The sequence below is a fragment of the Peromyscus leucopus genome, chromosome 12 (assembly GCF_004664715.2).
Source record: "Peromyscus leucopus breed LL Stock chromosome 12, UCI_PerLeu_2.1, whole genome shotgun sequence".
NCBI lineage: Eukaryota > Metazoa > Chordata > Mammalia > Rodentia > Cricetidae > Peromyscus > Peromyscus leucopus.
The window spans coordinates 9,601,273-9,625,392 of NC_051073.1; the positions used below are offsets into that span (position 1 = coordinate 9,601,273).

Genomic DNA, 24,120 nt, shown 5'->3' on the forward strand with positions numbered 1-24,120 from the left:
GAGTTCAGAAGACCAGGTCACTGATAGCAGTATTATAGCTGCAAACTTTCAGATGAAAATGAGTATCTTTCCGGAACTTGACCAAAAAACCCAACCCCCAACCCCCAACACTTCTATGTTTTCTCATATGTTGTGGGAAATTAAGCTTAAATGCTGTGGACTATATTATCTGGTGGAGGAAGCAGAACATTCAGACAGCAATATGGTTCTACTTTTACTGAGGGTAGGAAGATTAAAAAAAAACAACAAACTTTCACTTTGGCAATGCCTATGAACATAGATAACATTGCCTCTAAGCCATGGGCTTTACTAGGACTATAGAAGAGATGACTTGAATACACATTAAGAATCGACATGAACAGCTACCACAGATCCAAAGGTTCTACAAGAAAAACATATTCCCAAAGTTAATTCTTTGTAGAAAACAATCCAGAGAAATACAAGCACATCAGACATATGGGTATTTATTTCTTCAAATTCAACTAAGGAAAATTTGAGTTCATGTGGTCTCCAACTAATACTGCAGAGGACAGTTGATGAGTCCAGGTGAGCTGACTCCTTGCAAACAGTCCTCCCTGAGGCAATGTATAGGGAGCTTTGGGAATGAAACTGAGGCTGCAGTTGAGAACCCAGGAGGATGGAGATCCCAACCATATGTAGCACTTGGCAAGGGAAGCTGCAGGTAGTAAGAGAACCAGTCCTAGAAACTGGTCATGTTTGCTTTGGAGCTTTCCATATTCTTGGGAGTCCACATTCTCATACAGTGCATACAGAAAGCATATGTGAACATTTAAGATATGATAGTTTGGGCTTATCTTTCCTTTATTTCACCTTATGCCATCCATTGGAATAAGAATGTATATTTTGGAGCTGGGCAGTGGTGGTGCACGCCTTTAATCCCAGCACTCGGGAGGCAGAGGTAGGCGGATCTCTGTGAGTTCGAGGCCAGGCTGGTCTCCAAAGCGAGTTCCAGGAAAGGCACAAAGCTACACAGAGAAACTCTGTCTCGAAAATTTTGTGCCTGTCTTCTCACAGTATCTTAGGTCTATATACTTGTAATTTTTATCAAGGTTTCTAACTAAACGAGCCATAAGTCTTGGAGAAGACTTTGGATATTTAAGCAATGCTGGAATAGTTAAAACGTTATTATTGGGGTGGAGTAGACTAAAACATTATATTCTGTGAGATTCACATGCACCTTTGAGGGCCAGGGACAAAATGGAGTGAGTGGACCTTATGTGTTCTTCAGAATACATGGGATAAAAGTTAGACCCCCAGATGGCAGTGCTGAGAGGCTGTAGCAGGAATCTTAGAGAGTCTTATTAATAAAATAAAACCTGGGGCCAGTTATTGGGGTGAAATGCTGGATGGTCAGAGAGACAGAACAAGCCACAGCTAACCTCACCTGGCCAACTTCTCAGCTGGTCTTGTTTCCTCAGACTGGAAGCCTCTGTGTCCTCATATCCGAATGGCTTTCAGCTGAACTGTGCTGCTAAAAGCCTGAAAGCTTAACCAGCCAAATGCTTCTAGTTTCTGATCCTCATGCGTTATATACCTTTATGCTTTCTACCACCACTCCCTGGGATTAAAAGCTCGCTTTCTGGGATTAAAGGTGTGTCACCATGCCTGGCTGTTTCCAATGTGGCCTTGAACTCACAGAGATCCAGAGGGATTTCTATCTCTGAAATGCTAGGATTAAAGGTGTGAGTGCCACCATTTTCTAGTCTTTGTATCTAGTGGCGTTCTGTCTCTGACCCCAGATAAGTTTATTGGTGTGCACAATATTTTGGGGAACACAACACCACCACAAGAGGCAGTGGAAATTTAGACAATTTATGATCTGAGGGAGGTCCGTCAATCTTCATGACACACTCTCAGCTGTGGATCCCAGCCTCTTCCTTATTGGCTCTCTTTCATGTTCTGGCTATCACATGAACAGTTCTATTTTGTGGCTCACGCTGTATGTGCCAACTTCATACAGGCTCAGCATATTGAAGCCATTGGACTATGGACTAAGACCTCTAACATGTTAACCCAAATTAACTCAATGTAGTTTTTTTTTTTTTTTTACATAAATGTTTTATTTCACTTTACTTTCCATAAGAAAGGTTGTTGCTTGATATGTTCAGGCAGTGAACTTGTTTCTCCTTTAGACTATAGTTCCTCATGTGATATCAACAGTAATTCATTTTCTTTAAAAGCAGTGTATTGTTTATCTTGAACTGCTTTTGGTATGTTGTGCTTTTTGTTTATCAGAAACATAGTTGTGATAGAGCCAGACATTCTTTACTTTGACTGCAATCATATAGCTTGCTGTCTTTTTTCAATTTTGGAAACTGAAAACTTTTCATGACATTTATTTCGTTCAGACTATTTTATTCCTGTTTAAAATGCATTCTGATTGCTCTCACCTTAACCTTCTCTTTCTTCCCAGTCAGCTCCCCACCCAACTTTCTTTCTACAAGTTCTTTTCCAACATACATTTGCTTATGTCCAGTGGTTTGCTGAGTTTACCAAGGGCTGTTCCTATAGCTATACATATGGAAATGTGCACTAAATACATTTCTACAACATAGGTCTTATTATTTGATATTCCATTAGGCAAGGGTTGGCCCCAATATACCACTGCCCCTTCAGTGATGATTGTTGACCTGTCCAATGTTGTATAGATCCTGTGAAATTAATCACAAGGGTCATGTCATACCAGAAGTCAATGTTCCACACCTCCCTTCTTACATTCGTTCTGCCCTAGACAAGCTTTGGCAGTGGTGATATAGATGTCGTCTTTATGGATCGACTTTCAATTGTAATTTGTTTTTAGCATTTGAAACAGTTACAAGTCTCTGTAGTCACTACTGATCACTTCAGAGATTAGATTCATTTTTTTTTTAAATTTTGAGATTATAATGCAATTATAGCACTTTTCACTTTGCTTCTATCCAAACCTTCCCATATAATCTCTGTTCTTCCTCAAATTTATGACGTCTTTTTTTCAGTAATTGTTAAAGCACTTTACTGTTCTGTCTGTATAATGTTACTTGTATGTATGTTTTCAGGGTCGGCCTTTGGCACTGAACAACCACTTACTTGATTGCTCTTCTTTGGGGAATGTCACCTCTCCTGATACCAGCTTTTCTCAGTTGCCTTTAGTTCTTTGTGTAGGTTGAAACCCTGTAGACTTGTCTCCTTCCAGTTTGGCATTCTGTTGGTGTCATCTTTGTTCAACTCATGTTTGGGCAGTCATATTAGTGAGGCTTTTATGGGTGTAGTTTCTGACAATACAAGGAGACACAATAGTAGAGAAACCTCTTGATCCTCTGGCTCTTACAATCTTTCTGCCCCCTCCTCTGCAATATTCCCTGAGCTTTAGGTGCAAGTATAAATTCACTGAACCACCATAATTCCTAATAGCAGTCTGTAAATATTTGTCCATATTTGCATAGGTAAGTGTAGTCTTCACTCCTCATCAGGAAACCTCTATGCAACAGAGATAACTGAAACACACACACACACATACACACACACACACACACACACACACACACACACAGATACACACACACACCAATAGAGATTGGATTATTCCAATGTATACATCCACAAAAGAAGACTCTTTGACAAAAACTGCCAACGTAATTAGAAAGTTTCCTTTCTCAGCAACACTCTTTTAAAGATAAAGACCAGTGCAACAATACTGGCCAGCCACATAAGGTGATCCCTCTGGTACAATGGTGGCAGGACCATTAACAGCTAACCAAACACTTTCTGATTGGATTTGATGCCCGTTCCTCAGGAAGGAATTCATATCCACTACTGTAAAAATGATTCAAAAACCCTGGATGGGAATAGGCTCCATGATGAAGCTACTAATGTTGTCTTGATAAATGAGCACAATGTGCTTGTAAAGTTTTCTAAATAATTCTGTTTATACCAAAAACAATGTTGTTTTGTTTTTGTTTCTTCCAGGAGGCAAATGTTTCTTTTCATAATTATCACTTTCAAATTCATTTGTGTAAAACAGATAGCATAAAATTTTCTACAAATAAATTTTTAATTCATTTAGAAAAAAACAATAAGTACTGGGTTATTGTTTGTTTGTTTGTTTTGCTTTTCAATACAGGGTTTCTTTGGTGTAGCCTTTCCTGGAACTCACTTTCTAGACCAGACTGGCCTCGAACTCACAGAAATCTGCCTGCCTCTGCCTCCTGAGTGCTGGGATTAAAGGCGTGCACCACAACCACCCGGCCTAAGTAATGGATTTTTAAATGAAAAGAAAACCACGTTTATAGATTCAGTTAAATAAGTTTATTGGGAAAAGAAAAAAACTCTCCTGGTCAAAAACCAGTAAAATCTGTGACAAAGCATCCCAATGAATGACCACTTAGGCACCCAGAGCATGCATTTCACATTCTCTCTCTTTTTATGACAAATTCTCAAAAGGATGAATTGGATGTATGAGATCCAGAAGGAACCAGAAGGCAAGACTTCAGTAAAACCATATCAGAAATCCATGATGTAGATCCTCACCATCAAAGTGGGAGGCTTAGAATATATGAGGTTCAGAAAGGCAGAGTCTTGACCTCACAGTTAGAGAAGGTTCAGAGTCTTCTGTGGTGTCTTCAGTAGTAGTAGCCAAATCCAGATCCATAGCCAGAGCCATATCCATAGCCACAGCCACAGAGAGAGCGTGAACCATAGCCATAGCCACAGCCATAGCCACAGCCCAGTCCACGGTAGCCACAGCCATAGCAGGAGCCATAGCCACAGCCGAGACCTCCATAGCCATAGCCCAGACCTCCATAGCCATAGCCCAGGCCTCCATAGCCACAGCAGCCATAGCCTCTGCTGCCATAGTAGTTTCCGTAGTAGCCACACATGGTGCTGGTTGTTGAGGTTGTTCTTGGTAGAGGAGTAGAGGTGACTTGTGTCTGAATACTTGTCCCTGAAGAGGGCCTTTTATATGCTCTCAGTGTGGGTGGAGCCCACCATGCACCCATGCTATTGAGTAATTTTGTGACTAATCTAATTATTTTGTTGTTCTTCACCCATGGAAATGCTTCAGTCATTAAGGAAGCTCGCTTGGCTTGATATCTCATGTGAACATTCCTTATCTAGTTTAGGGTTTCAATGTAGTAGCACACATCACACATACTAATCACTAGACAATTCTGAAACAAGTGGTGCTTCCATTTTAATCTTTGATGACTGTGTTACATGCAGAGGCAACACTTTCTTAGTCAAAATATTATTTATTTTGTATCTCCATTTCACAAAAATCACACTCTCTTTGAATCAATTTTTTTCACTCACAATAAAAATTCATTTTCTGCTCTAGGGTTCAATTCCATTCCATTCCTTTTCTGAAATCAAGCATATTTTCATCTCTTTGTTGATAATAATGATCCAAGTAATAAGTATTTCAGAAAATCAAATCTGAACTAAACATATTAAGTTTTGGTGTTATACAGCTGAGACTAACACCATTTGTGTTTAATTTCTATAAAACCAATAATTTTTATTTATTACATTGAGTCTTACTTTTCTATTTATTTTTACAAATAAGTTCATGGTGATTAGTCAGTACTTTAATGAATATTAGAATGATATTTCATGTAAGGAACTATACAATGGTTTATGGTTACCATTATGTGTTTATATTGATTAAATTATTTAAAGCATTCTTGCTTTATCTGTATTTGACAGCAAATGCTGAACTTTCACATTTTTTGTAATTGGTCCTGCTCCCATTCAGTTTTATGTGATAATAAATCCTCCTACTTAAGGCTCAAAAAAAGCAAGGTTAGTTTTATATTTCAGTGGAATTGTATACTTTCATTATATAAGGGACTAAGTCAAAAGTGGCACTGTCCTCTTCTCCAGATCATCTACCTTGGTTAGTATAGAAAAGAGTAGAACAGTCTCTTATAAAGTATTTTCATATTGATGTTCAAATCAAACACACACATTTATTTATTCATTTCTCTCTCTCCTCTCTCTCTCTCTCTCTCTCTCTCTCTCTCTCTCTCTCTCTCTCTCTGTGTGTGTGTGTGTGTGTGTGTGTGTGTGTGTGTGTGTGCATGTAGGATGATGGTATCATTATGTAGTACATGCTGGACTCAGACATGTAATCAGACTACCATCACCTCCTGAGGGCCAGGACTGTAGGGCATGTGCCACAATTCCCAAATAAACCTGTGTTTCTGAATGTTTTTTCCATTAATGGGTGTTGTTAATTGATTTTGTAAAAATTATTATGACATTTTATCAGAATGATCATGAAGTTTGAGAATTTAGAATTAGATGACATTATCATCATGTATTGTTCAGATTCCACATAGTGACCTCACTTGTCAAAGTGAGTCAACTGATCAATAGCTTAGAATACATTTGCAGGACAAAATTATTTGAATGACATGGTGGTTAGTCTTTTTCTAGTCCAAGATTTTTTAAGTCTGGAAATGCAACATGGCTGAAATTCTTCAGGAAAATAGAAAGAAAAAAGAAAGGAAGAAAAAAGTATACTTAACTTTTAAAATATTTGACTGAAGTAGTTGTAAAATTTTATTGTAATAGAACAGCATATTGTAATTGTAATGTTGAAATGAAAGTCAACAGTTCTGGGAACTGTTTCTTATAGGAAGTTTTACTATATCTCATCCCACAGAAACTTTCTAAAACTAATCTCTTTATTTTTCAAAAATTGAGTTTCTCTTCCTATCCAAACAGCTAAAACATTCACTGAAAGGGATACTCCTCACTTTTTTTCTAGTAAGTTGTCCACTCTCTATTGTGTTCTTAAGTAAAGTGATTGATAATAACTTTTAAAAAAGAACAAATTGGCTTCTGTTGGGCTTTGGAAACCTACCACAAACCTTACAGTTTCTTTTTATCTAGTATTTTTTACACAATTTCATATGTTTTAACCTCTGTCTATTCCCATACATTATGTATTTTATTTTTTTTATTTATTTTATTTTATTTTACAATACTATTCAGTTCTACATAACAGCCACAGATTCCCTTGTTCTCCCCCTTCCTGCCCCCCTCCCCTTCCCCCAAGCCCACCCCCATTCCCACCACCTCCAGATCAAGGCCTCCCCGAGGACTGAGATCGACCTGATAGACTCAGTCCAGGCAGGTCCAGTCCCCTCCTCCCAGATTGAGCCACGCTTCCCTGCATAAGTCCCAGGTTTCAAACAGCTAACTCATGCAGCGAGCCCAGGACCTGGTACCACTGCCTAGATGCCTCCCAAACAGATCAAGCCAATCAACTGTCTCACCTATTCAGAGGGCCTGATCCAGTTGGGGGCCCCTCAGCCTTTGGTTCATAGTTCATGTGTTTCCATTCATTTGGCTATTTGTCCCTGTGCTTTATCCAACCTTGGTTTCAACAATTCTCTCTCATATAAACCCTCCTCTTTCTCGCTAATTAGACTCCCGGCGCTCCACGGGGGGCCTAGCCGTGGATCTCTGCATCCAGATTCCTCAGTCCTTGGATGGGGTTTCTGGCACAACTGTTAGGGTGTTTGGCCATCCCATCACCAGAGTAGGTCAGTTCCGGCTGTCTCTCGGCCACTGCCAGCAGTCTTTTGTGAGGGTATCTTTGTAGATTTCTGTGGGCCTCTTTAGCACTTTGTTTCTTCCTTTTCTCATGTGGTCTTCATTTACCATGGTCTCCTATTCCTTGTTCTCCCTCTCTGTTCTTGATCCAGTTGAGATCTCCCGCTCTCTTTCCCTTGACTATCTATTCTCCTGAAATTACTAATATAGGGATCACCAAGAGTTCTTAATAAACATTAAGTATAAGCTCTTTCTATTTTTTTTTTGAACTTCTGGCATTCAGAATTACCACTCTCTTTTTCTATTGCTGAAAGACTACCTACCATGTCTCTTCTCCCAGCTTCACACATTTGATTTAATTTCAGTATTTCTTTTTGACCTACTTATCCCATTCAATTGTTCAGTACCACTTTTTATTCTCCTTTTTTCTTTGGATTTTTTCCTCAGTTGTGATTGTGAATGTCTTAGTTGGTGTTTCTATTGCTGTGAAGAAACACTGTAACTATGGCAACTTTTATAAAGAAAAAAACATTTAATTGTGGTGGCTTACATTTTCAGAGGTTTAGTCAATTATTTTCATGACACAACATGATGGTATGCAGGCAGACATGGTGCTGGAGAAGGGCTTGAGTGTCATATATCTTGACTCTCAGGCCACAGGAAGTGGTCTGAAACTCTGGGTATGGCTTAAGCATACATTTGACCTCAGAGCCCACCCTCACAGTGACATACTTCTTCCAAAAAGGCCATACCTACCCCGAACAAAGCCACACCTCCTAATAGTGCCAGTCCTTATGAGCTTATGAGAGCTAATTGCATTCAAACCACCACAGTGAACAACTAGGTAAGTGTTAGATTCAAGACATAACCTCCCATTTGTTAGATATATAATTTTCTTGTATTAATTTGACACAGTATTTCCAATTCTTATCTGTAAATATGCATCTGCAAATGACCAATTGATATATCCATAGATTAATGGTTACCTTAAAAAATCAGGAATGGCACCTCTTAACACCCTATATTTTGCTACAAAAGATTTTTTTCTATCTTCCTCTGCTCCTTTAAAGTGATCAGTTTCCTTCTGGGATTAAATAAATAGTAACTGAATGGAAGATATTTTTAAAGAAGAAAATTATTTGGTGATAAAACACATATCAGTAATATTATTTATGTTAACTAGCAATGGATTAACTTTGGCATCAGGAGCAAACAAGTCACCAAAAAAGGGGAAGAACTTCTGTAAAGGACATATTATATTATATTCCTTGACCCATGAAAATATTTTTCTTGGGTACATTAGTAGTGAGCAATTTAAATGATTTCAATGCTAGTTATTTGCTAATGTGAATCCAACAGTTTCTGTGGTTTCCCCCACATGCCACTCACTTGGTTTATAAAGCCATATGAACTTAGAATTCTAGAAACTGACAGTGCTACACAACTGAGCACTCTAATCCTGACACCATGAGCTTCTGCAGTAATGATTACAGACATGGAGGCCTGGACTATGACTATGGAGGCCTAGGCTAGGCTATGGAGGCCTGGGATGTGACTATGGCACTCTGGTCAATGGCTATGATGGCTACAAATATGCCTGCTGTCGTCCTTGCTGCTATGAAAGTCCTTGTTTTCTCCCTTCTTTTGAGAAACAGAGAGTTATTCTTTTTCTTATGAGGCACCTATTTTTTTTTTCCAGCATTACTGATTTCAGTGCTGAAGTCCTTCTCACACAGGGAATGACAGCCATGGTCTTAGATTACTCTGTACCTCCTGGGCATATACCCAAGAAATGCTCAATCATACCACAAGAGCACTTGCTCAGCTATGTTCATATCAGCATTGTTTGTAATAGCCAAAACCTGGAAACAACCTAGATGCCCTTCAACTGAAGAATGGATAAATAAATTGTGGCACATATACACAATGGAATACTACTCAGCAGAGAAAAACAATGACATCATGCGGTTTGCAGGCAAATGGATGGATCTAGAAAAAAATCATCCTGAGTGAGGTAACCCAGACTCAGAAAGACAAATATGGTATGTACTCACTCATAGGAAGATGCTAGATGTGGAACACGGATGACTGGACTGCTACTCACATCACCAGTGAGGCTACCTGGAAAACGGACCCCAAAAAGACACGGAGAAATGGATGAGATCTACATGAACAGACTGGCCATGAGTGGGAACAATGAAGAGCGATGGTCGAGGGAAAGAGAGTGGGAGATCCTAGCTGGATCAAGAAAAGAGAGGGAGAACAAGGAATAGAAGACCATGGTAAATGAAGACCACATGAGAATGGGAGGAAGAAGAGAGCTAGGGAGGCCCACGGAGATCCACAAAGATACCCCCGCAAAAGACTGCTGGCAATGGTTGAGAGACAGCAGGAACTGACCTACTCTGGTGATGGGATGGCCAGACACCCTGATAGTTGTGCCATAAACCCCATCCAAGGACTGAGGAATCTGGATGCAGAGATCCACGGCTGGGCCCCTGGAGCAGTGGGAGTCTAATTAGTGAGAAAGAAGAGGGTTTATATGAGCGAGAATTGTTGAAGCCAAGGTTGGATAAAGCACAGGGACAAATAGCCAAATGAATGGAAGCACAGGATCTATGAACCAAAGGCTGAGGGGCCCCCAACTGGATCAGGCCCCCTGAATGGGTGAGAGTGTCATTTGGCTTGATCTGTTTGGGAGGCAGCTGTGTGTTGGTGCCGGGTCCTGGGCTCGTTGCATGAGTTGGCTGTTTGAATCCTGGGACTTATGCAGGGACGCTTGGCTCGGTCTGGGGGGGGGGGGAACTGGACCTGCCTGGACTGAGTCTACCAGGTCGACCCCGGTCCTCGGGGGAGACCTTGATCTGGATGAGGTGGGAATGGGGGGTGGGCTGGGAGGAGGGGGAGGGGGGCGAGAGGGGGAGAACAGGGGAATCTGTGGCTATTATGTTTAACTGAATGGTGTTGTAAAATAAATTAAAAAAAAAAAAAAAGATTACTGTGTACCAACAGAACTTTTTACACTGAAATGATCTAGAGTTTCTACCGACAAAAGAAACATTCTTTTGGTACTGGATTTTCTATTTTATGATTCATTTAAAGCTTTCAACTGGTACAAACCAGGATAACAAACTATATATACTACTCAGAATGGACTATTCACTATAAAATAACTAATTTATCTAGGAAAAAATATGAATATATTTTATTAAAGATTGTCTTTTGAAAACCTTCACTGTACTGTGTATTGTGTATTTTTAAAGATTGATTTGTGTGTATTTATTTGTATGATACTATAAATAGTCTTACTATCTTTAGTTGGAATCTTATATGTATCAAATCTGAATAAAAGTTATACTTAACTGGTGTTTTGTGACTGTGTTTTTTCCCCCAGAAGTTCCAGAGGCTACTGCATTCTACCTAATGCTTCATCTTTGGCATATCCAATCCTTGACAGAAGACAGCAGCAAAGAGTTGTTTTTCTTCCCAGTAGATAGTGCCACAATTTATTATCTATGCTACTTGCAATTACAGGACTCTGTACAATTTTTTCTTAAATTTTGTATTTTTACTGGTGCCTGTTACTCTGAGATAATAAACATATCTTTGAAATTATGAATGGTGGCACTTAAGACACACAGTCTCTTTGTTGGCTATTTCCATATTGCTGTGGGAAAATGTAGAAATGTAGAAACTCATGTTCCTTTTAGGGACTCTTGAAAATCACGAGCAGGAAAGCACTTTTGTGGAAATTAATTATACATAAATAAGCATAGAAGAGCATGAAAACCATCTTGGTTTGGAAATCTGAAATTTAGAAACATAAAAGAAAATGAAAACCGTATATGAAAACACAATTGGCTTTACTAAGCAAAGGAATTACTGTAAGTACAACAAACAAATTCTGCCCAAGGGAAAATAAATTAAAAAAATTCAAATAAAATTTTAATATTGATGTTAAAAATGTAGAATTCAAGATCAAGGAGTAAAAATGAAACATAGATATGTAGAAGTAACTGTCTTATTCAATAAGAAACACAGAACCAATGCAAAGATGAAAGCCCAAGAGGTCAGAGCTAAGAGCCTTACCCTTCACTCTGCAGCTATCCTCTTCAGTCAAGAGAACTATTTCCTGTGTGTTTGTCTTTATAAAGACTTTCTGTTCTGCCTTCTCATTGGTTATAAACCCAACCACATGACCACCTCGTCTCTGCCTGTCTGTACAGACCTCCAGGTCTTCTATGGTTGGTATTGAGATTAAAGGCATGTGTCTCCATGCTGGCTGTATCCTTGAACACACAGAGATCCACCTAGCTCTACCTCCCAAGAGCTGGGATTAAAGGCATGCACCACTACTGCCCAGCTTCTGTGATGGCTTGCTATTAGCTCTGACCCCCAGGCAACTTTATTTATTAACATACAAATAAAATCACATTTCAGTACAAATAAAATATCACCATATAGATATAATAATAAATGAGCTGTATCTTTCAAGAAAAATGACAAGGAAAGATTCTGAATGTTTCATAATAAATAATATTGGAATAGATATGCATAGCCCGGTTGAGGATAAATTGCTCAGTTGATTAATTGATTGCAGTTATTATGATGGGAAGGTCTATCAGTTGTGGCCTACAGTCATCTACGAGTTTGGGTTCTGGCCTGTGTGGGAATAGAGAATGTGAGCTAAGTAGTAGGCACGGCACCTGTGCAATTGTTTTTCTTTGCTTTTGACTGTGGATGTAATGTTACTAGTTGCTCTACTTTCCTGCTCCCTTGACTTCCCTACTCTGTGGACTGTAGCCTGGAACTGAGATAAAATAAACCCTTTTTCCTCTAAGTTGCTTCTGGCTAGGGTTGTTTGCCATAGGAACAGGCACGAAAGTAGGACAGCAAGTCCATCAACCAGATCACTATATTTTAATGGCTTTCACTAGACAATAGGAAAAGATTCCAGTTAAGCTCATGAATAGTACCCTAAACCTTCTTATGTTACACACACAGGAAAAAAGATATTCTGAAAGTCTGTTAAAACAGAAATTAAATTATCTAAGGTTAAGGACACAATAAAAAACATAAGTAATCCTAACAATGAAGTAGAATGCAAGCCAGAAAAACCTTAGGTTCACACAGGTAACTTTCATCCTGACCATCACAGTCATAGAGATGGAGCTTATATAGAAATATTTTATTTATGTGCAAAAAGAGAAAAGTCATGCATACCTGAGCCCAGAGTGTTTCCTTCCTTCCTTCCTTCCTTCCTTCCTTCCTTCCTTCCTTCCTTCCTTCCTTCCTTCTTCCTTCCTTCCTTTCCTTCCTTCCTTCTTCCTTCCTGTTCCTTACTATCCCTTTCTTTTTTTCATCAATGTCTCTTTTTGTTGTTGTCTTTTACATTTTTAAAGATTGGGTTCAGGACCTTCACAAATGCACAAAAGAAAATGTATAGGAACACTAGGAGGAGGAATTAATTGACCACTACAAAACCAGTACATCAAGTAGAATAAAAGGAGAGAACAAACACACTTAAGTAATATAATTGAAATAGTTATTTTGATATGTATAAGTCATATACATATGTACATATTTAACCTTTACAAAAACAAGAAAGAATAAATCTTTCCACATGCTTTCAGAGAATGTACATGTAGACAAGGATGCTAAGGAACAAGGGAGAAGGAGCTTTTAAAAGCTCCCTCTGCTTGTCATGGAATGAAGCTAAAATTGCTCATGACAACAACAAAAATAGACAAACTCTTGATATGGAAAGGAAATCTCTGATTAGACAACTTCCAGACAACTGAGAAAATGCATAAAATTACAGTTTCAAAGTAAATAATGGTAATAAAATAACACTTGAAATATCTATGAAAGCAAAGCAGTAATTAGAGAAAATCCATAGCACTAAACACTTTCATCAATAAAAATGAAAATAAGTTAATATTCACCCCTAAATGAACTCCAGGAAGCATTGCTCAGTAAACCAAGTAGGAACCAGGAAGAAAAAAAATCAACAGAAAACAGATTAGTTACAAGGAAGATAGAAAACAGATGACTTATTTTCGTTTGTGTTTAATGATACTGGATATTGTAGATAGAGATTATCTCATGCTGTGAAAAGTCTGTATTATGAAAGTACATTCTCAACCCTTTGATTTTTTTTTAAAGACAAGCTACCCTGGGTGTCTTTGAACTTGCAATTCTCCTTCCTCAGCCTTATGATTTCCTCGGATTATTAGGTATCCATGAAAGGCTAATAGTGGAGTTGTTAAGATGAAAATGCTATATTTGACAGGATTAATGTTAGTAAATCAGTTGACAAGGTGTATTTCAAATGACATGTGATGGCTTTGCAGACATGAATGATTAAAATTTTTAAAGCCTCGTTAGAATAGATATTTCCCTAATGAAGAACAAAGAATAAAATTGACATCATTAAATTTAAAGGAGCTACTTTCTTTAGAAAAAGCAGAAGAAAATAATAAAGCTGTGCTGAAAATGAACTGCATTTCTAAATCTTTAATCCAGAAAATTCTACCAAAGTCTCCCTGACATAAAAATCAGTATACAGAGCATGTTTAATGCAGGGATACATTTTAATTCCTATTGTGGCAGAGGCACAACCTTTGTCTTGATGGGCAGAGTGTGAGCTTCCATTCTGCATTGTGGGCAAGGCCTGTGACTTCCAAAAACAAACCAAAGGTGACACAGTATGTGAGATTGTGTATGTATGTGATTATATTATAAAATATTGTTAGACTACAAACCTTTTCATAAGTTAGAAATGAAGATGAGAAAGCAATAGTTGATTTTGATAAAAGAGCTATGTGAAAATTGGGGAAATTATTTTTAAGATAATTTATACATAAAGTTCCTGTATTTGAGAATTATATAGCATGACAAATATTTCTTCACTAATGGAAGGGGAAGTTGAGCTTTACACAAATGCATTTTCATAGGACAACTAACTTGGACATAGTACAGAAATTGGCCTACAAGTAGCAAGTGAAAATAATGTCTAAGAAAGTGATCATTGTCTTTCATGAATGCTGAAACCAAACACTTCAATAAGACATTTTTGACACTAACAAATGAAATAAAAACTAGGAATAATTTTTGTATTAATGATGTTTATTAGAGAAGAGATAAATGAGGAAAAGAGTGAAAGTCACCAAGGCCATTGTCATCTGATGACATCATTCTGAACTGTAGAAGTGACAGAGGTCAGGTAAATTTCATTCCCTCCCTTTGTGAGGGACATCCAGGAAGTATGTGGCCTCTGTGTAGGTCACAGCATATCATGATAGACCTCTTGGCAGTATCATCTTCAGAGAAGAGGCTCAGTGCATGTGTGGCTCAGAATTGGTGAGTCTTAAAGTTACAGTTGGAGGAGGTGAGAGTCTCCCATGGTGTCTTCAATAGTAGCCACCAAATCCAGATCCATAGCCAGAGCCACATCCATAGCCACAGCCATAGAGAGAACGTGAGCCATAGCCATAACCACAACCATAGCCACAGCCCAGTCCACGGTAGCCAGACCCATAGTAGGAGCCATAGCCACAGCCCAGGCTTCCAAAGCCACAGCCCAGACCTCCATAGCCATAGCCCAGGCCTCCATAGCCATAGCCTCTGCTGCCATAGTAGTTTCCGTAGTAGCCACACATGGTGCTGGTTGTTGAGGTTGTTCTTGGGTAGAGAAGGAGTGTAGGTGAGTTGAGTTTGTACAGTTCTGCCTGCAGAGAGGGCCTTTTATATGCTCTCAGTGTGGGTGGGACCTGCTATGGACTCATGTCATTGGCTAATTTTATGACTAATATATTAATGTGCTGTTAAAAGATGCTTAAAGTATTAGAGAAGCATTCTTTACAAACCATGGTAGCTTTAATCAGATTTTGCTGCAATGTATACAAAGCTACAGTTCACACCACATATTTGGTTATAGTTTTAAAGCAAACTGTTTGTGAGTATGAAGTATTTTCAATAGTTTTAGTTGGCTAGCTTTAAACACAGAATATTATTTTAGTCTTGACCTTCAACAATTAGCCATGAGATACTTTTAAACACTTCTTTAGACCAAGGTAGATTGTAGATTATTTGGTGGCTACTGAAAATATAAAGATTATACAAGGCAGTTTGGAATTTACTCAGCAGATATGTGAAGAAGTACAATTAACTAATTTCATCAACTTTTATAAGAATTTGAGTGAAGAAATGAGATTTAAACACAATGAAAAAGTCAAATAGTTTTTATTCACTCAAATTTCTATACCTGTGTTTGTCTCTACACTGGTCTCTAAACACAATGCTAAACACACTTAGAAGAAATCCGTATTTCTGTTTAAATTTTTGAAAACAATTATTATTTATTTTATTTTGTGTGTGTTTATTCTGTTTTTCCTAAATGCATGTCTATGCACCACTTGTATGCATGGTGCCTATGAAGGCCATAAGAGGATGTCATATCTCCTGAAGCAGGAGTTATATGGTTGTGAGCCACCTTGTATGTGCTAGGAAGTGAACCCAGGTCATCTGGAAGAGCAGCCAGTCTTCTTAACCAATGAGAAAACTCTCCAGTGTGTGTGTGTGTGTGGGGGGGCTTTAATACACTTGTGCACATGTTTAACACAGTGCACATGTGGAGGTTAGAGGACAAATTTTAGAACTCAGTTATCTCCTTCTACTAATGGGTCATGGGGATCAAATTCATGTTGTCAATTTGGGTAGCAAGTGTCTTCACATGCTGAACCATCCTATTGCCCTTTGATAAGTATTTACTAATAAATAAATTTATCTGCTTGATCTTAATATTTTACTATAAATTTTCCAGCAAAATAAATGGTTTTTATCTACAATGCATTTTGAAGAGTCAGCACATTTCTCTGTGTACATAAACATCATCAATCACAAACAAACAATTGCAATGACAATTAGAAACAGTATAAAAGTCATTCATTCTCCTGGAATTCCTAAGTTGACAATGTTAAAGAATGGCCCCACATTGGAATCTATTCTCTACATTTAATGAAAAAAACATTATCAATGAGTAATTTTATTAAAATTTAAATGATGAAAGAAAGTAATGTATTTTTTTGTGCCAAGGTGTTCTGAATATCAAAAATAGCAGAGTTGGACATAGAAAATAAGCATGTGAGCAACATATCATGTAGACTTCACGAAGTTCTTGCTGGCAGGTTTCTAGATAGTTGGTATGTGGAAATAGTATAAGGATTATAATGCTTTGAAAAAAGGAAGAAAACTAGTGAACAAATCAATGGAGAAAATGCAAAGTTCTTTTTATAATAAAATGAAAATCAATAATTATAATAGAACCTTTGGAGTGGAATATTTAATAGCACAAATATTTGATGATCCAACAAATGCTTAATATACTCTCAAGAGCCTCCACAATCTGCACACTCATGTGGAAACTTTTGACTATATAATATACTCAATGAACACAAAATGATAAAGTTTAACATCATCGGTACTGAGGGAACCTAATCTCACTTGCTTCATGATATTACAAACTGATAAGATTACAACAATACATAACAATATGAAAAAAAATATATGACCCAGACACATTCAGGTAAAAACAACAGACAAATCCACTTTGGAATAGTCTAAGAGAATTAGCAGCATATTCTTTGAACAACCATTAAGTGCATACAACTTGGAAAGCCAGAGAACTAAATAGATTGCTTCCCTGTTATTGTGTAAAGGATTCATAATCAATCAGCCCACACCTCCCTGCCTTCCTTTCTCAGCACATGCTCTTCTTCCATGGAATCTTTTAACACACTTGTTTTCTTCACTGCCTATCTCAATGGTTGCTTCTTATTATTATCTTTTTTGAATGATTTAGAGTTTGACCTCAAAATGCTAGCATGCCTAAGACTCTGAGATGGTATCTTTTATAGTGTATATTAGTTCATTGCAGTAGCTCTTCTCAATACTAGGGCTCTAGCCTTCTTTTAATCTCCAATCAGTCTCAGTATTCATCTCAATATCAGCTTTTGAATTTATGGACCAGTTGACTCTTTAACCCTAGACTGGGCTGCTACTTCACAAGCTGACCCTTCTGCATCTGACCTCATCCTTTTGTACTGCTCTCCTAATTATTTGTGATGCTTAATCCATGTTGGTTTGTAGCTGGAGTTATCTCCAGTCCCATCGAGGCCAGCATCCACTCAGACTCAAATAAGCACACAGACATATATTATTTAAACTGTTTGGCCTAATGGCTCATGTTTCTTGTTATCTAGTTCTTATATCTTAAATTAACCCATTTCTATAAATCTATACCTTGCCATGTGGTTCGTGGCTTACCAGTATCTTATATCATGCTTCTCATCCCCGTGGCTGGCAGTGTCTCTCTGCTTTAGCTTTCCATTTCCCAGAGTTCTCCTCTCTCCTTGTCCTGCCTATACTTCCTGCCTGGCTACTGGCCAATCAGCACTTTATTTATCAATCAATCATCCATAGCACTGGTTTCCTTAATATATGGCTTATATAGATTCACATTCATTGTCCACAGTGATGGACTTCATAAAGACATTTTCATATGAATATATAATTTACTTGGAACTACTCCCTTCCACAAATATAACAAATATTTTCTTTTATTAAGATTGTAATCTTCATACTTACCTTTCTTTTTTATTAAAGTAGCAGGAATGGCTGACTCTAATTTCTAATTAATATAAAATTTAACACTCAAAGACAACTTTTATGTTCATCTTATCTTAGTTGGCCCCTAGGAACTTGGTAAACTTAATGAAATTCCCTGAGTTTTATTATCTTTGTAGTATCCACAAAGAGGAGAATTTGCCTGAATGAATTTTATAGTCTTTCTCCATCTTCATTTGTCTCAATTGTTACCTGTAGAAAAGAGAGACTGCTTTGTTCATATGTCTTACCATGATTTCCTATCACAGTTTGGGGGACAGGAGCCCCTTGATGAGGAGCTGATGAATAAGTGAATGAAGTAGCAATCGATGTGTGATTTTTCGTATGCTTTAGTTCTCTGTGGAGGGGTAGAAAGAGAATGTCTACTCTGTGATAATGTCTTTAGTATCTTATAAGGAAGATACACTTATGAAATGTCAAAAACATGGTTTTCTATGAGACCAGTCTGATGACAACACCATGCCAACACGGAGAGGGGAAATCTCACAAAGCCTCATCCACTGATGAAAAGCTACAATGGCTGCTGAGGGAGGGTGGTTCAGTCTTCTTCATGGACCAGCCCCCTTGACAATATCAGTAATCAGCCTAAACACATATGCATACAGCCAACACTAAATAGACCCAGAAGCTGGTATATATACCTATACATACACACATAAAATAATAAAATATTAAAGAAAAAGAACTCATGGGAGGCAGTCGGGGAATAGTAGCAGCTGAACGGGGGAGAAGGGGGAGTGTAAAGGGTACAAATACAACACACATGTATAAGCTCTCCAAACAAAGGAAGGGAATAGAGAACCATACACGGGTAACCTGGGAGTGAAGATGCAGGGCTTCGGGAAAGTCTTAAACAATTGTGATCAAAGCAATATTCTGATAGGAAATGAGGATCTCAGTGTCATATAAAAGAAAGAAAAAGCAACAAAATTATGGATAGAACTTTAGCCTAAAGTAGACAAAGGGAACAAGAGCTCAAACACTTCTTTCTGAGGAAGTAGGCATCAAGGAAGATTCAGGCTCTGGTCATTTTGATTTATCTGTGCACAGTCATTGTAATGTGAACTGAAGGAAATTATCAGCAGAAACATTTCTCAGATACATAAGGAATATAACTAACTAGAGATATAAACAGACTATCTTAAAGGAGTGACAGAATCTTATTTGAAAAGAAATCTTTGGAGGCAAGACACAGTATTTTATGTCATTATGTATGGACTCTCTGTAGTTTCATATTTGGAATTTTAAGCAAGCCATCTCTGAACAACAGAGACTCCTGTGGCCAGAAGACTCATGATCTCAGCATTTAGAAATCCTGACACAGTGACAATCCTGTCTTGGACACATAGGTAGAATATTTGCTGACGGCATACTTGTTTTTTATTTTAATGGTAATGAGTTTGGAGGACTCTGTGGTTTGCCTCACATGCCATTCAGGCCATATAAAAGAACCCACATCTGGTTTGCAGACTCACAATCCAGAAGCTCCTTGTCTGCCTCAAGAAAACTCCCATTCCTGACAGCATGTGCTACGGAAACTACTTTGGTGGACTGGGCTACGGCTATGGTGGCCTAGGCTATGGCTATGGTGGCCTAGGTTATGGCTATGGTGGCCTGGGTTATGGCTATGGTGGCCTGGGCTATGGCTATGGTGGCCTGGGCTATGGCTATGGCTGTGGCTGTGGCTCTCGATACGCATACAGCACCTATCGTCCATGCTGCTATGGAAGAATTTCTGGGTTCTACTAAGAACTTAGGTTAGCTGGCTCATTTTGGTCATTTTCGTATAAAATCCCAGGGCACTAATATGTAGGAAAATTTATAATTTTACTTTTCAATAAAGCTAAATTTCTTTCACATTATTCACTGTGTATTGTATGTTTTCATTCCTCACTGTCATTTGTGTATAATGTGTGTGTGTGTGTGTGTGTGTGTGTGTGTGTGTGTGTGTGTATGAGAGAGAGAGAGAGAGAGAGAGAGAGAGAGAGAGAGAGAGAGAGAGAGAGAGAGCACTATCATTATCATACTTTAGTAAAGTAAATAAGTAAATGCTATGGCAAAACAGACACTTAGAAACAGAGCCAACCTTTGGTCTTCAATCCATTATAGAGCTGTGGTTGGGTTGAGCCTCCTTTAAACAGAGGCCTGGAAGAGTTAAATGCAGGAAGGTATGACTGAAATTGTAAGACTAAGATGGTTTATTTCCCCTGTTCAAATGTGGTCCTGAGCCTTTATAAAACTTCTGACTTGAATTAATTTGCATAACTTGTCCAGTTTTATAAAGGCTGAGGTAAGCACATGACTATATACTCCAACATGGCTGAATGAGACTGCCTAACATCTGTGCCCTTTTTAAGAAGAATGATGTGCATCAGGTGCTTTTTGGGGGGAGGAGCATGATTATGTTTTAAAGATTTTTTAAAAACATTTTTTTAATATTTAATGCGAATGTACCACATGTAGAGGCCAGAAAGAGTGCTGAAACCCCTGGAGCTGGAGCAACAAATGGTCATGAACCAGCCACTGTGGTGCTGGGATCTGAACTGAACTCAGGTCTTCTAAAAGAGCAAGTAACAAGTGCCCTTAACTGCTAAACAGTCTCTACAACTCCAAAAAGGAGAAATTTAAAATAAAAAAAGAACAATGTATAAAATTCTCATTTTTTTATTAAAAATATAAATTTAGTATTTATAAAGATATCAATGTGGTGAATTGACACCTTTAATCACAACAAGATGTAATTTTCAGAACAAGAGTGTAAAAGGTAAGTTAGTAATACTTTTCTCTTTCACTGACAACACATTTTTTTACTAATATTTACTTCTCTTTGAGCCCTGAACTCCCAGCATAAAGACAGGCTTTTTTTTCTAGACATGTTGAGAGCAGAAGCAAGATTTCTTCTCTATAGGTTAAAGGCATCCTCAGAAAGATCCCCTCATTGTTTGGCCGAGGCCCTGCGAGTTAAGTGAGTTCATATTCTAAACAGAAGACATTTTTCAGGCTCTGCTCATTACCTTCTCTCAGAACAGATGTTGTGTGCCCTTGGTGACATCCAATTTTAACTCTCTTCCTTCACCAGTATTCTGAGGAGAGCTTAAGAAATTCTTTGTAGAAAACAAAGAGGATCTGCAGGTGTTCTACCATCTCCTCCTGGAAACTTCCTGTCTTTCAAAGAAGGACATGAAGGTCTTGAATCACCCTTGTAATGAGGAACAGAGTTTCACAGATGTTAAAATATTCGTTAAAAAAAAAGAAGCATGGTTCAATACAAGAACTAGGTATTTGTGCTCTGTTTCTTCCCTTCAATCCCTTAGGTGTACCCTCAATGCATGGCCTATTTTTCTTTATTATATAAATATATAAACATAGTATGTTGAATTTGTTTAGTGTTATTTGTATGCATATGATTTCAGGTCTGACCACTTGGTGTGTTAGTGGTCTTGCCAGTTAGCAGTTTTTTTCCAAGAAGACTTGTAACATGAATCTTAAAAGATCTTATTAATAAAAAAAAAAAAAAACTGGAGCCATATATTGGGGGAAAGCTAAAACATCAGAGAAGCAGAACAAGCCACAGCCAACCTCACCTTGCCAACTCCTCAGCCCATCCTGTTTCCATGAATCCCCAGACTGAAAGGCTCTGAGTCCTCACCCCTCGAGGGTCTCAGCTGAACTCCTTAAAAGCCTCCAGTTCCTGGCCCTCATGCCTTATATACCTTTCTGCTTCCTGCCATCACTTCCTGGGTTGGGATTAAAGGTATGTGTCCTTCCCAAGCAAAGACATGAGATCTTGAGTGTTGAGATTATAGGTGTGTTTCACTATACCTGGCTCTGTTCCCAGTGTGGCCTTGAACTTACAGGTCCAGATGGATCTCTGCCTCCTGAGTGACAGGATTAAATGTGTGTGCTACCATTGTCTGACCTCTATGTCTAATCTGGTGGCTGTTCTGTTCTCTGATCCCCAGGAAAGCCTTATTAGGGTGCATAATACATTACCCACAAAGATTGTTTATCTTGTTCTTAGCATTCATTTATTGCCCATAATTCTTTGTCTAGAGGTGGGATCCTATGTGATCTCCTCCTTCCATGTTAGCATATCTATTGGTGTTTTTGATCAGCTCTTATCTAGGCAGCCATATTGTTGAGGTATCACAGATGAAGCTTCCAGTTCATTTCTAAGAGACACATTCTCACATAAATTTCTTGGTCATTTGGCTCTTTGAATCTTTTCGCCTCTCTTCTGTGGTGTTTCCTGAGCCTTTGGTATAGGAGTTGTAGCTATATCCATTGTGTTTGGGAAGTTGTTCTCTGCATTTTGACAGGCTGTGGTTTTCTCTAGTGGTCTCCATCTGTTGCAAAGAGAAGTTTCTTTGATGAGAGGTAAGAGCTGCCTTTTCCAGTGAGTATATGGATATTTTGAATTATGTTGGTTTGTTAAGTGGCGGGAGTGGGTTCTCCTTTAAGAGTCATGGCCTCACTAGTTGGCTAGGTTTCCAGGACTTCTGTTGAGTGGGCTTAATTCCAATTAGACAGTTGTTGATTATGTCAAGATATGAGTGCTACTCTTGAACTCTTAAGGCTTTTATGCCATGCTGATCGTTTGTTGTGGTTCACAGGTGTTACTTCTGGGTGGGACTATTGGCTGCCTTCTTCCCATGGCAGTTTCTATAGCACCTTCACATACTATGAAAGCTAGTCTTCAGGGAAGAAGATTTCATGTTAGAGCTAGCTTGGATTCTCTGAGTCCTGTGTCCCAAGCATATGTTGTCATTAACAGTAGGGACTTAACTTTACCTTCTAAGAGGTAACCAAGAACAATAACAATAATCTATATTGTTTGAGGAATATCTTGGAGTCCCCTCATCTACAACTTGAAAGGGGGTTTCTTGTGCCTGGTATTTAGGGTTTTGTTAGATAATATATGACTCATGAGGGGATTATTGTCCAGCCAACTGGGGTAACATCGTTTAAACTAAATATGTATATTTAGTTTAAATATGTGTATTTAAACTAGTTTATGTATTATACTAGATTATGTATATTAATTTTAAATATGTATATTTATACACATAAACTTCCATGTATTATATGTAAATTGAGGTGAATAAAATACAATATGACTCCCTTTGGCTTGTTGAAACATATTGTCATTTTATCCATTCCTTCCCTCTTCTTCTATATTGACCTGCCATCTCCTAATATTAACTGCTGAAAAATTACAATGTTGACTAATTAGAAAAAATGATAATGATGGTACAATAAAGAATTTTTCTCTATAATCTGTTCCTCTGAAGCCAGAATTTTATTGCTTTTTCTTAAATTATTGTAAACAACCATCTAACCAAATATTTGGCACTATATAATCTGAATCTTTTTTTACCCTCTGTATTTGCCATTTTAACCTAAAACCAATATAATACTTACATATTAGTATACACCTTTTGCAATAATTTCAGTGTGGTCAGTTTTGCTGAGGTAAAATTTCAAAAGCACAGATGATTTCAACAGCCAAACGATCATTTTTCTTTTATGGATGGTCCTCTAAGCATTTGTTCTTGTTTGTCATTCTGGGACCTAGTTAAAAGGACCACTCTGGAATACATGTTATGAGAAAGCTGGATAAGCTGGATTGCTGGGAAATATCTGATGTCTCACCTGCATCTTTCTAGATGTCCTACCTATCACAACAGCTCATATTCTTCAACCAAACTTACCATCAGTGGAGCTGAGAATATAAAATATCTGTGAGGGAAAGAAGAAAAAAAAACACTTGAGAATAATAAATAAATTATTATGCTGTAGCTTCCTGTGCAGAGGTTCCATGCTGATCTGGTGAATGTTTCTTCTCAACACACTTATGATATGGGACTTGCTCTA

General features: G+C 38.0%; 3 protein-coding genes across 3 annotated transcripts; 1 reads left to right on the forward strand and 2 right to left on the reverse strand.

Annotated features, from left to right (window-relative positions):
- Positions 1 to 4,290: 4,290 nt before the first annotated feature.
- LOC119088876 (keratin-associated protein 6-1-like) lies at positions 4,291 to 4,997 on the reverse strand. Its single transcript, XM_037210027.1, has one exon. The coding sequence runs from the start codon at positions 4,995 to 4,997 to the stop codon at positions 4,620 to 4,622; it is 378 nt and encodes a 125-aa protein (XP_037065922.1). The 3' UTR covers positions 4,291 to 4,619.
- Positions 4,998 to 14,667: 9,670 nt separating this feature from the next.
- Positions 14,668 to 15,274, reverse strand: LOC114698384 (keratin-associated protein 6-5-like). Its single transcript, XM_028877040.2, has one exon. The coding sequence runs from the start codon at positions 15,219 to 15,221 to the stop codon at positions 14,973 to 14,975; it is 249 nt and encodes an 82-aa protein (XP_028732873.2). The 5' UTR covers positions 15,222 to 15,274; the 3' UTR covers positions 14,668 to 14,972.
- Positions 15,275 to 19,732: 4,458 nt separating this feature from the next.
- On the forward strand, positions 19,733 to 20,108 carry LOC114698414 (keratin-associated protein 6-3-like). Its single transcript, XM_028877063.2, has one exon. The coding sequence runs from the start codon at positions 19,771 to 19,773 to the stop codon at positions 19,993 to 19,995; it is 225 nt and encodes a 74-aa protein (XP_028732896.1). The 5' UTR covers positions 19,733 to 19,770; the 3' UTR covers positions 19,996 to 20,108.
- Positions 20,109 to 24,120: the final 4,012 nt, after the last annotated feature.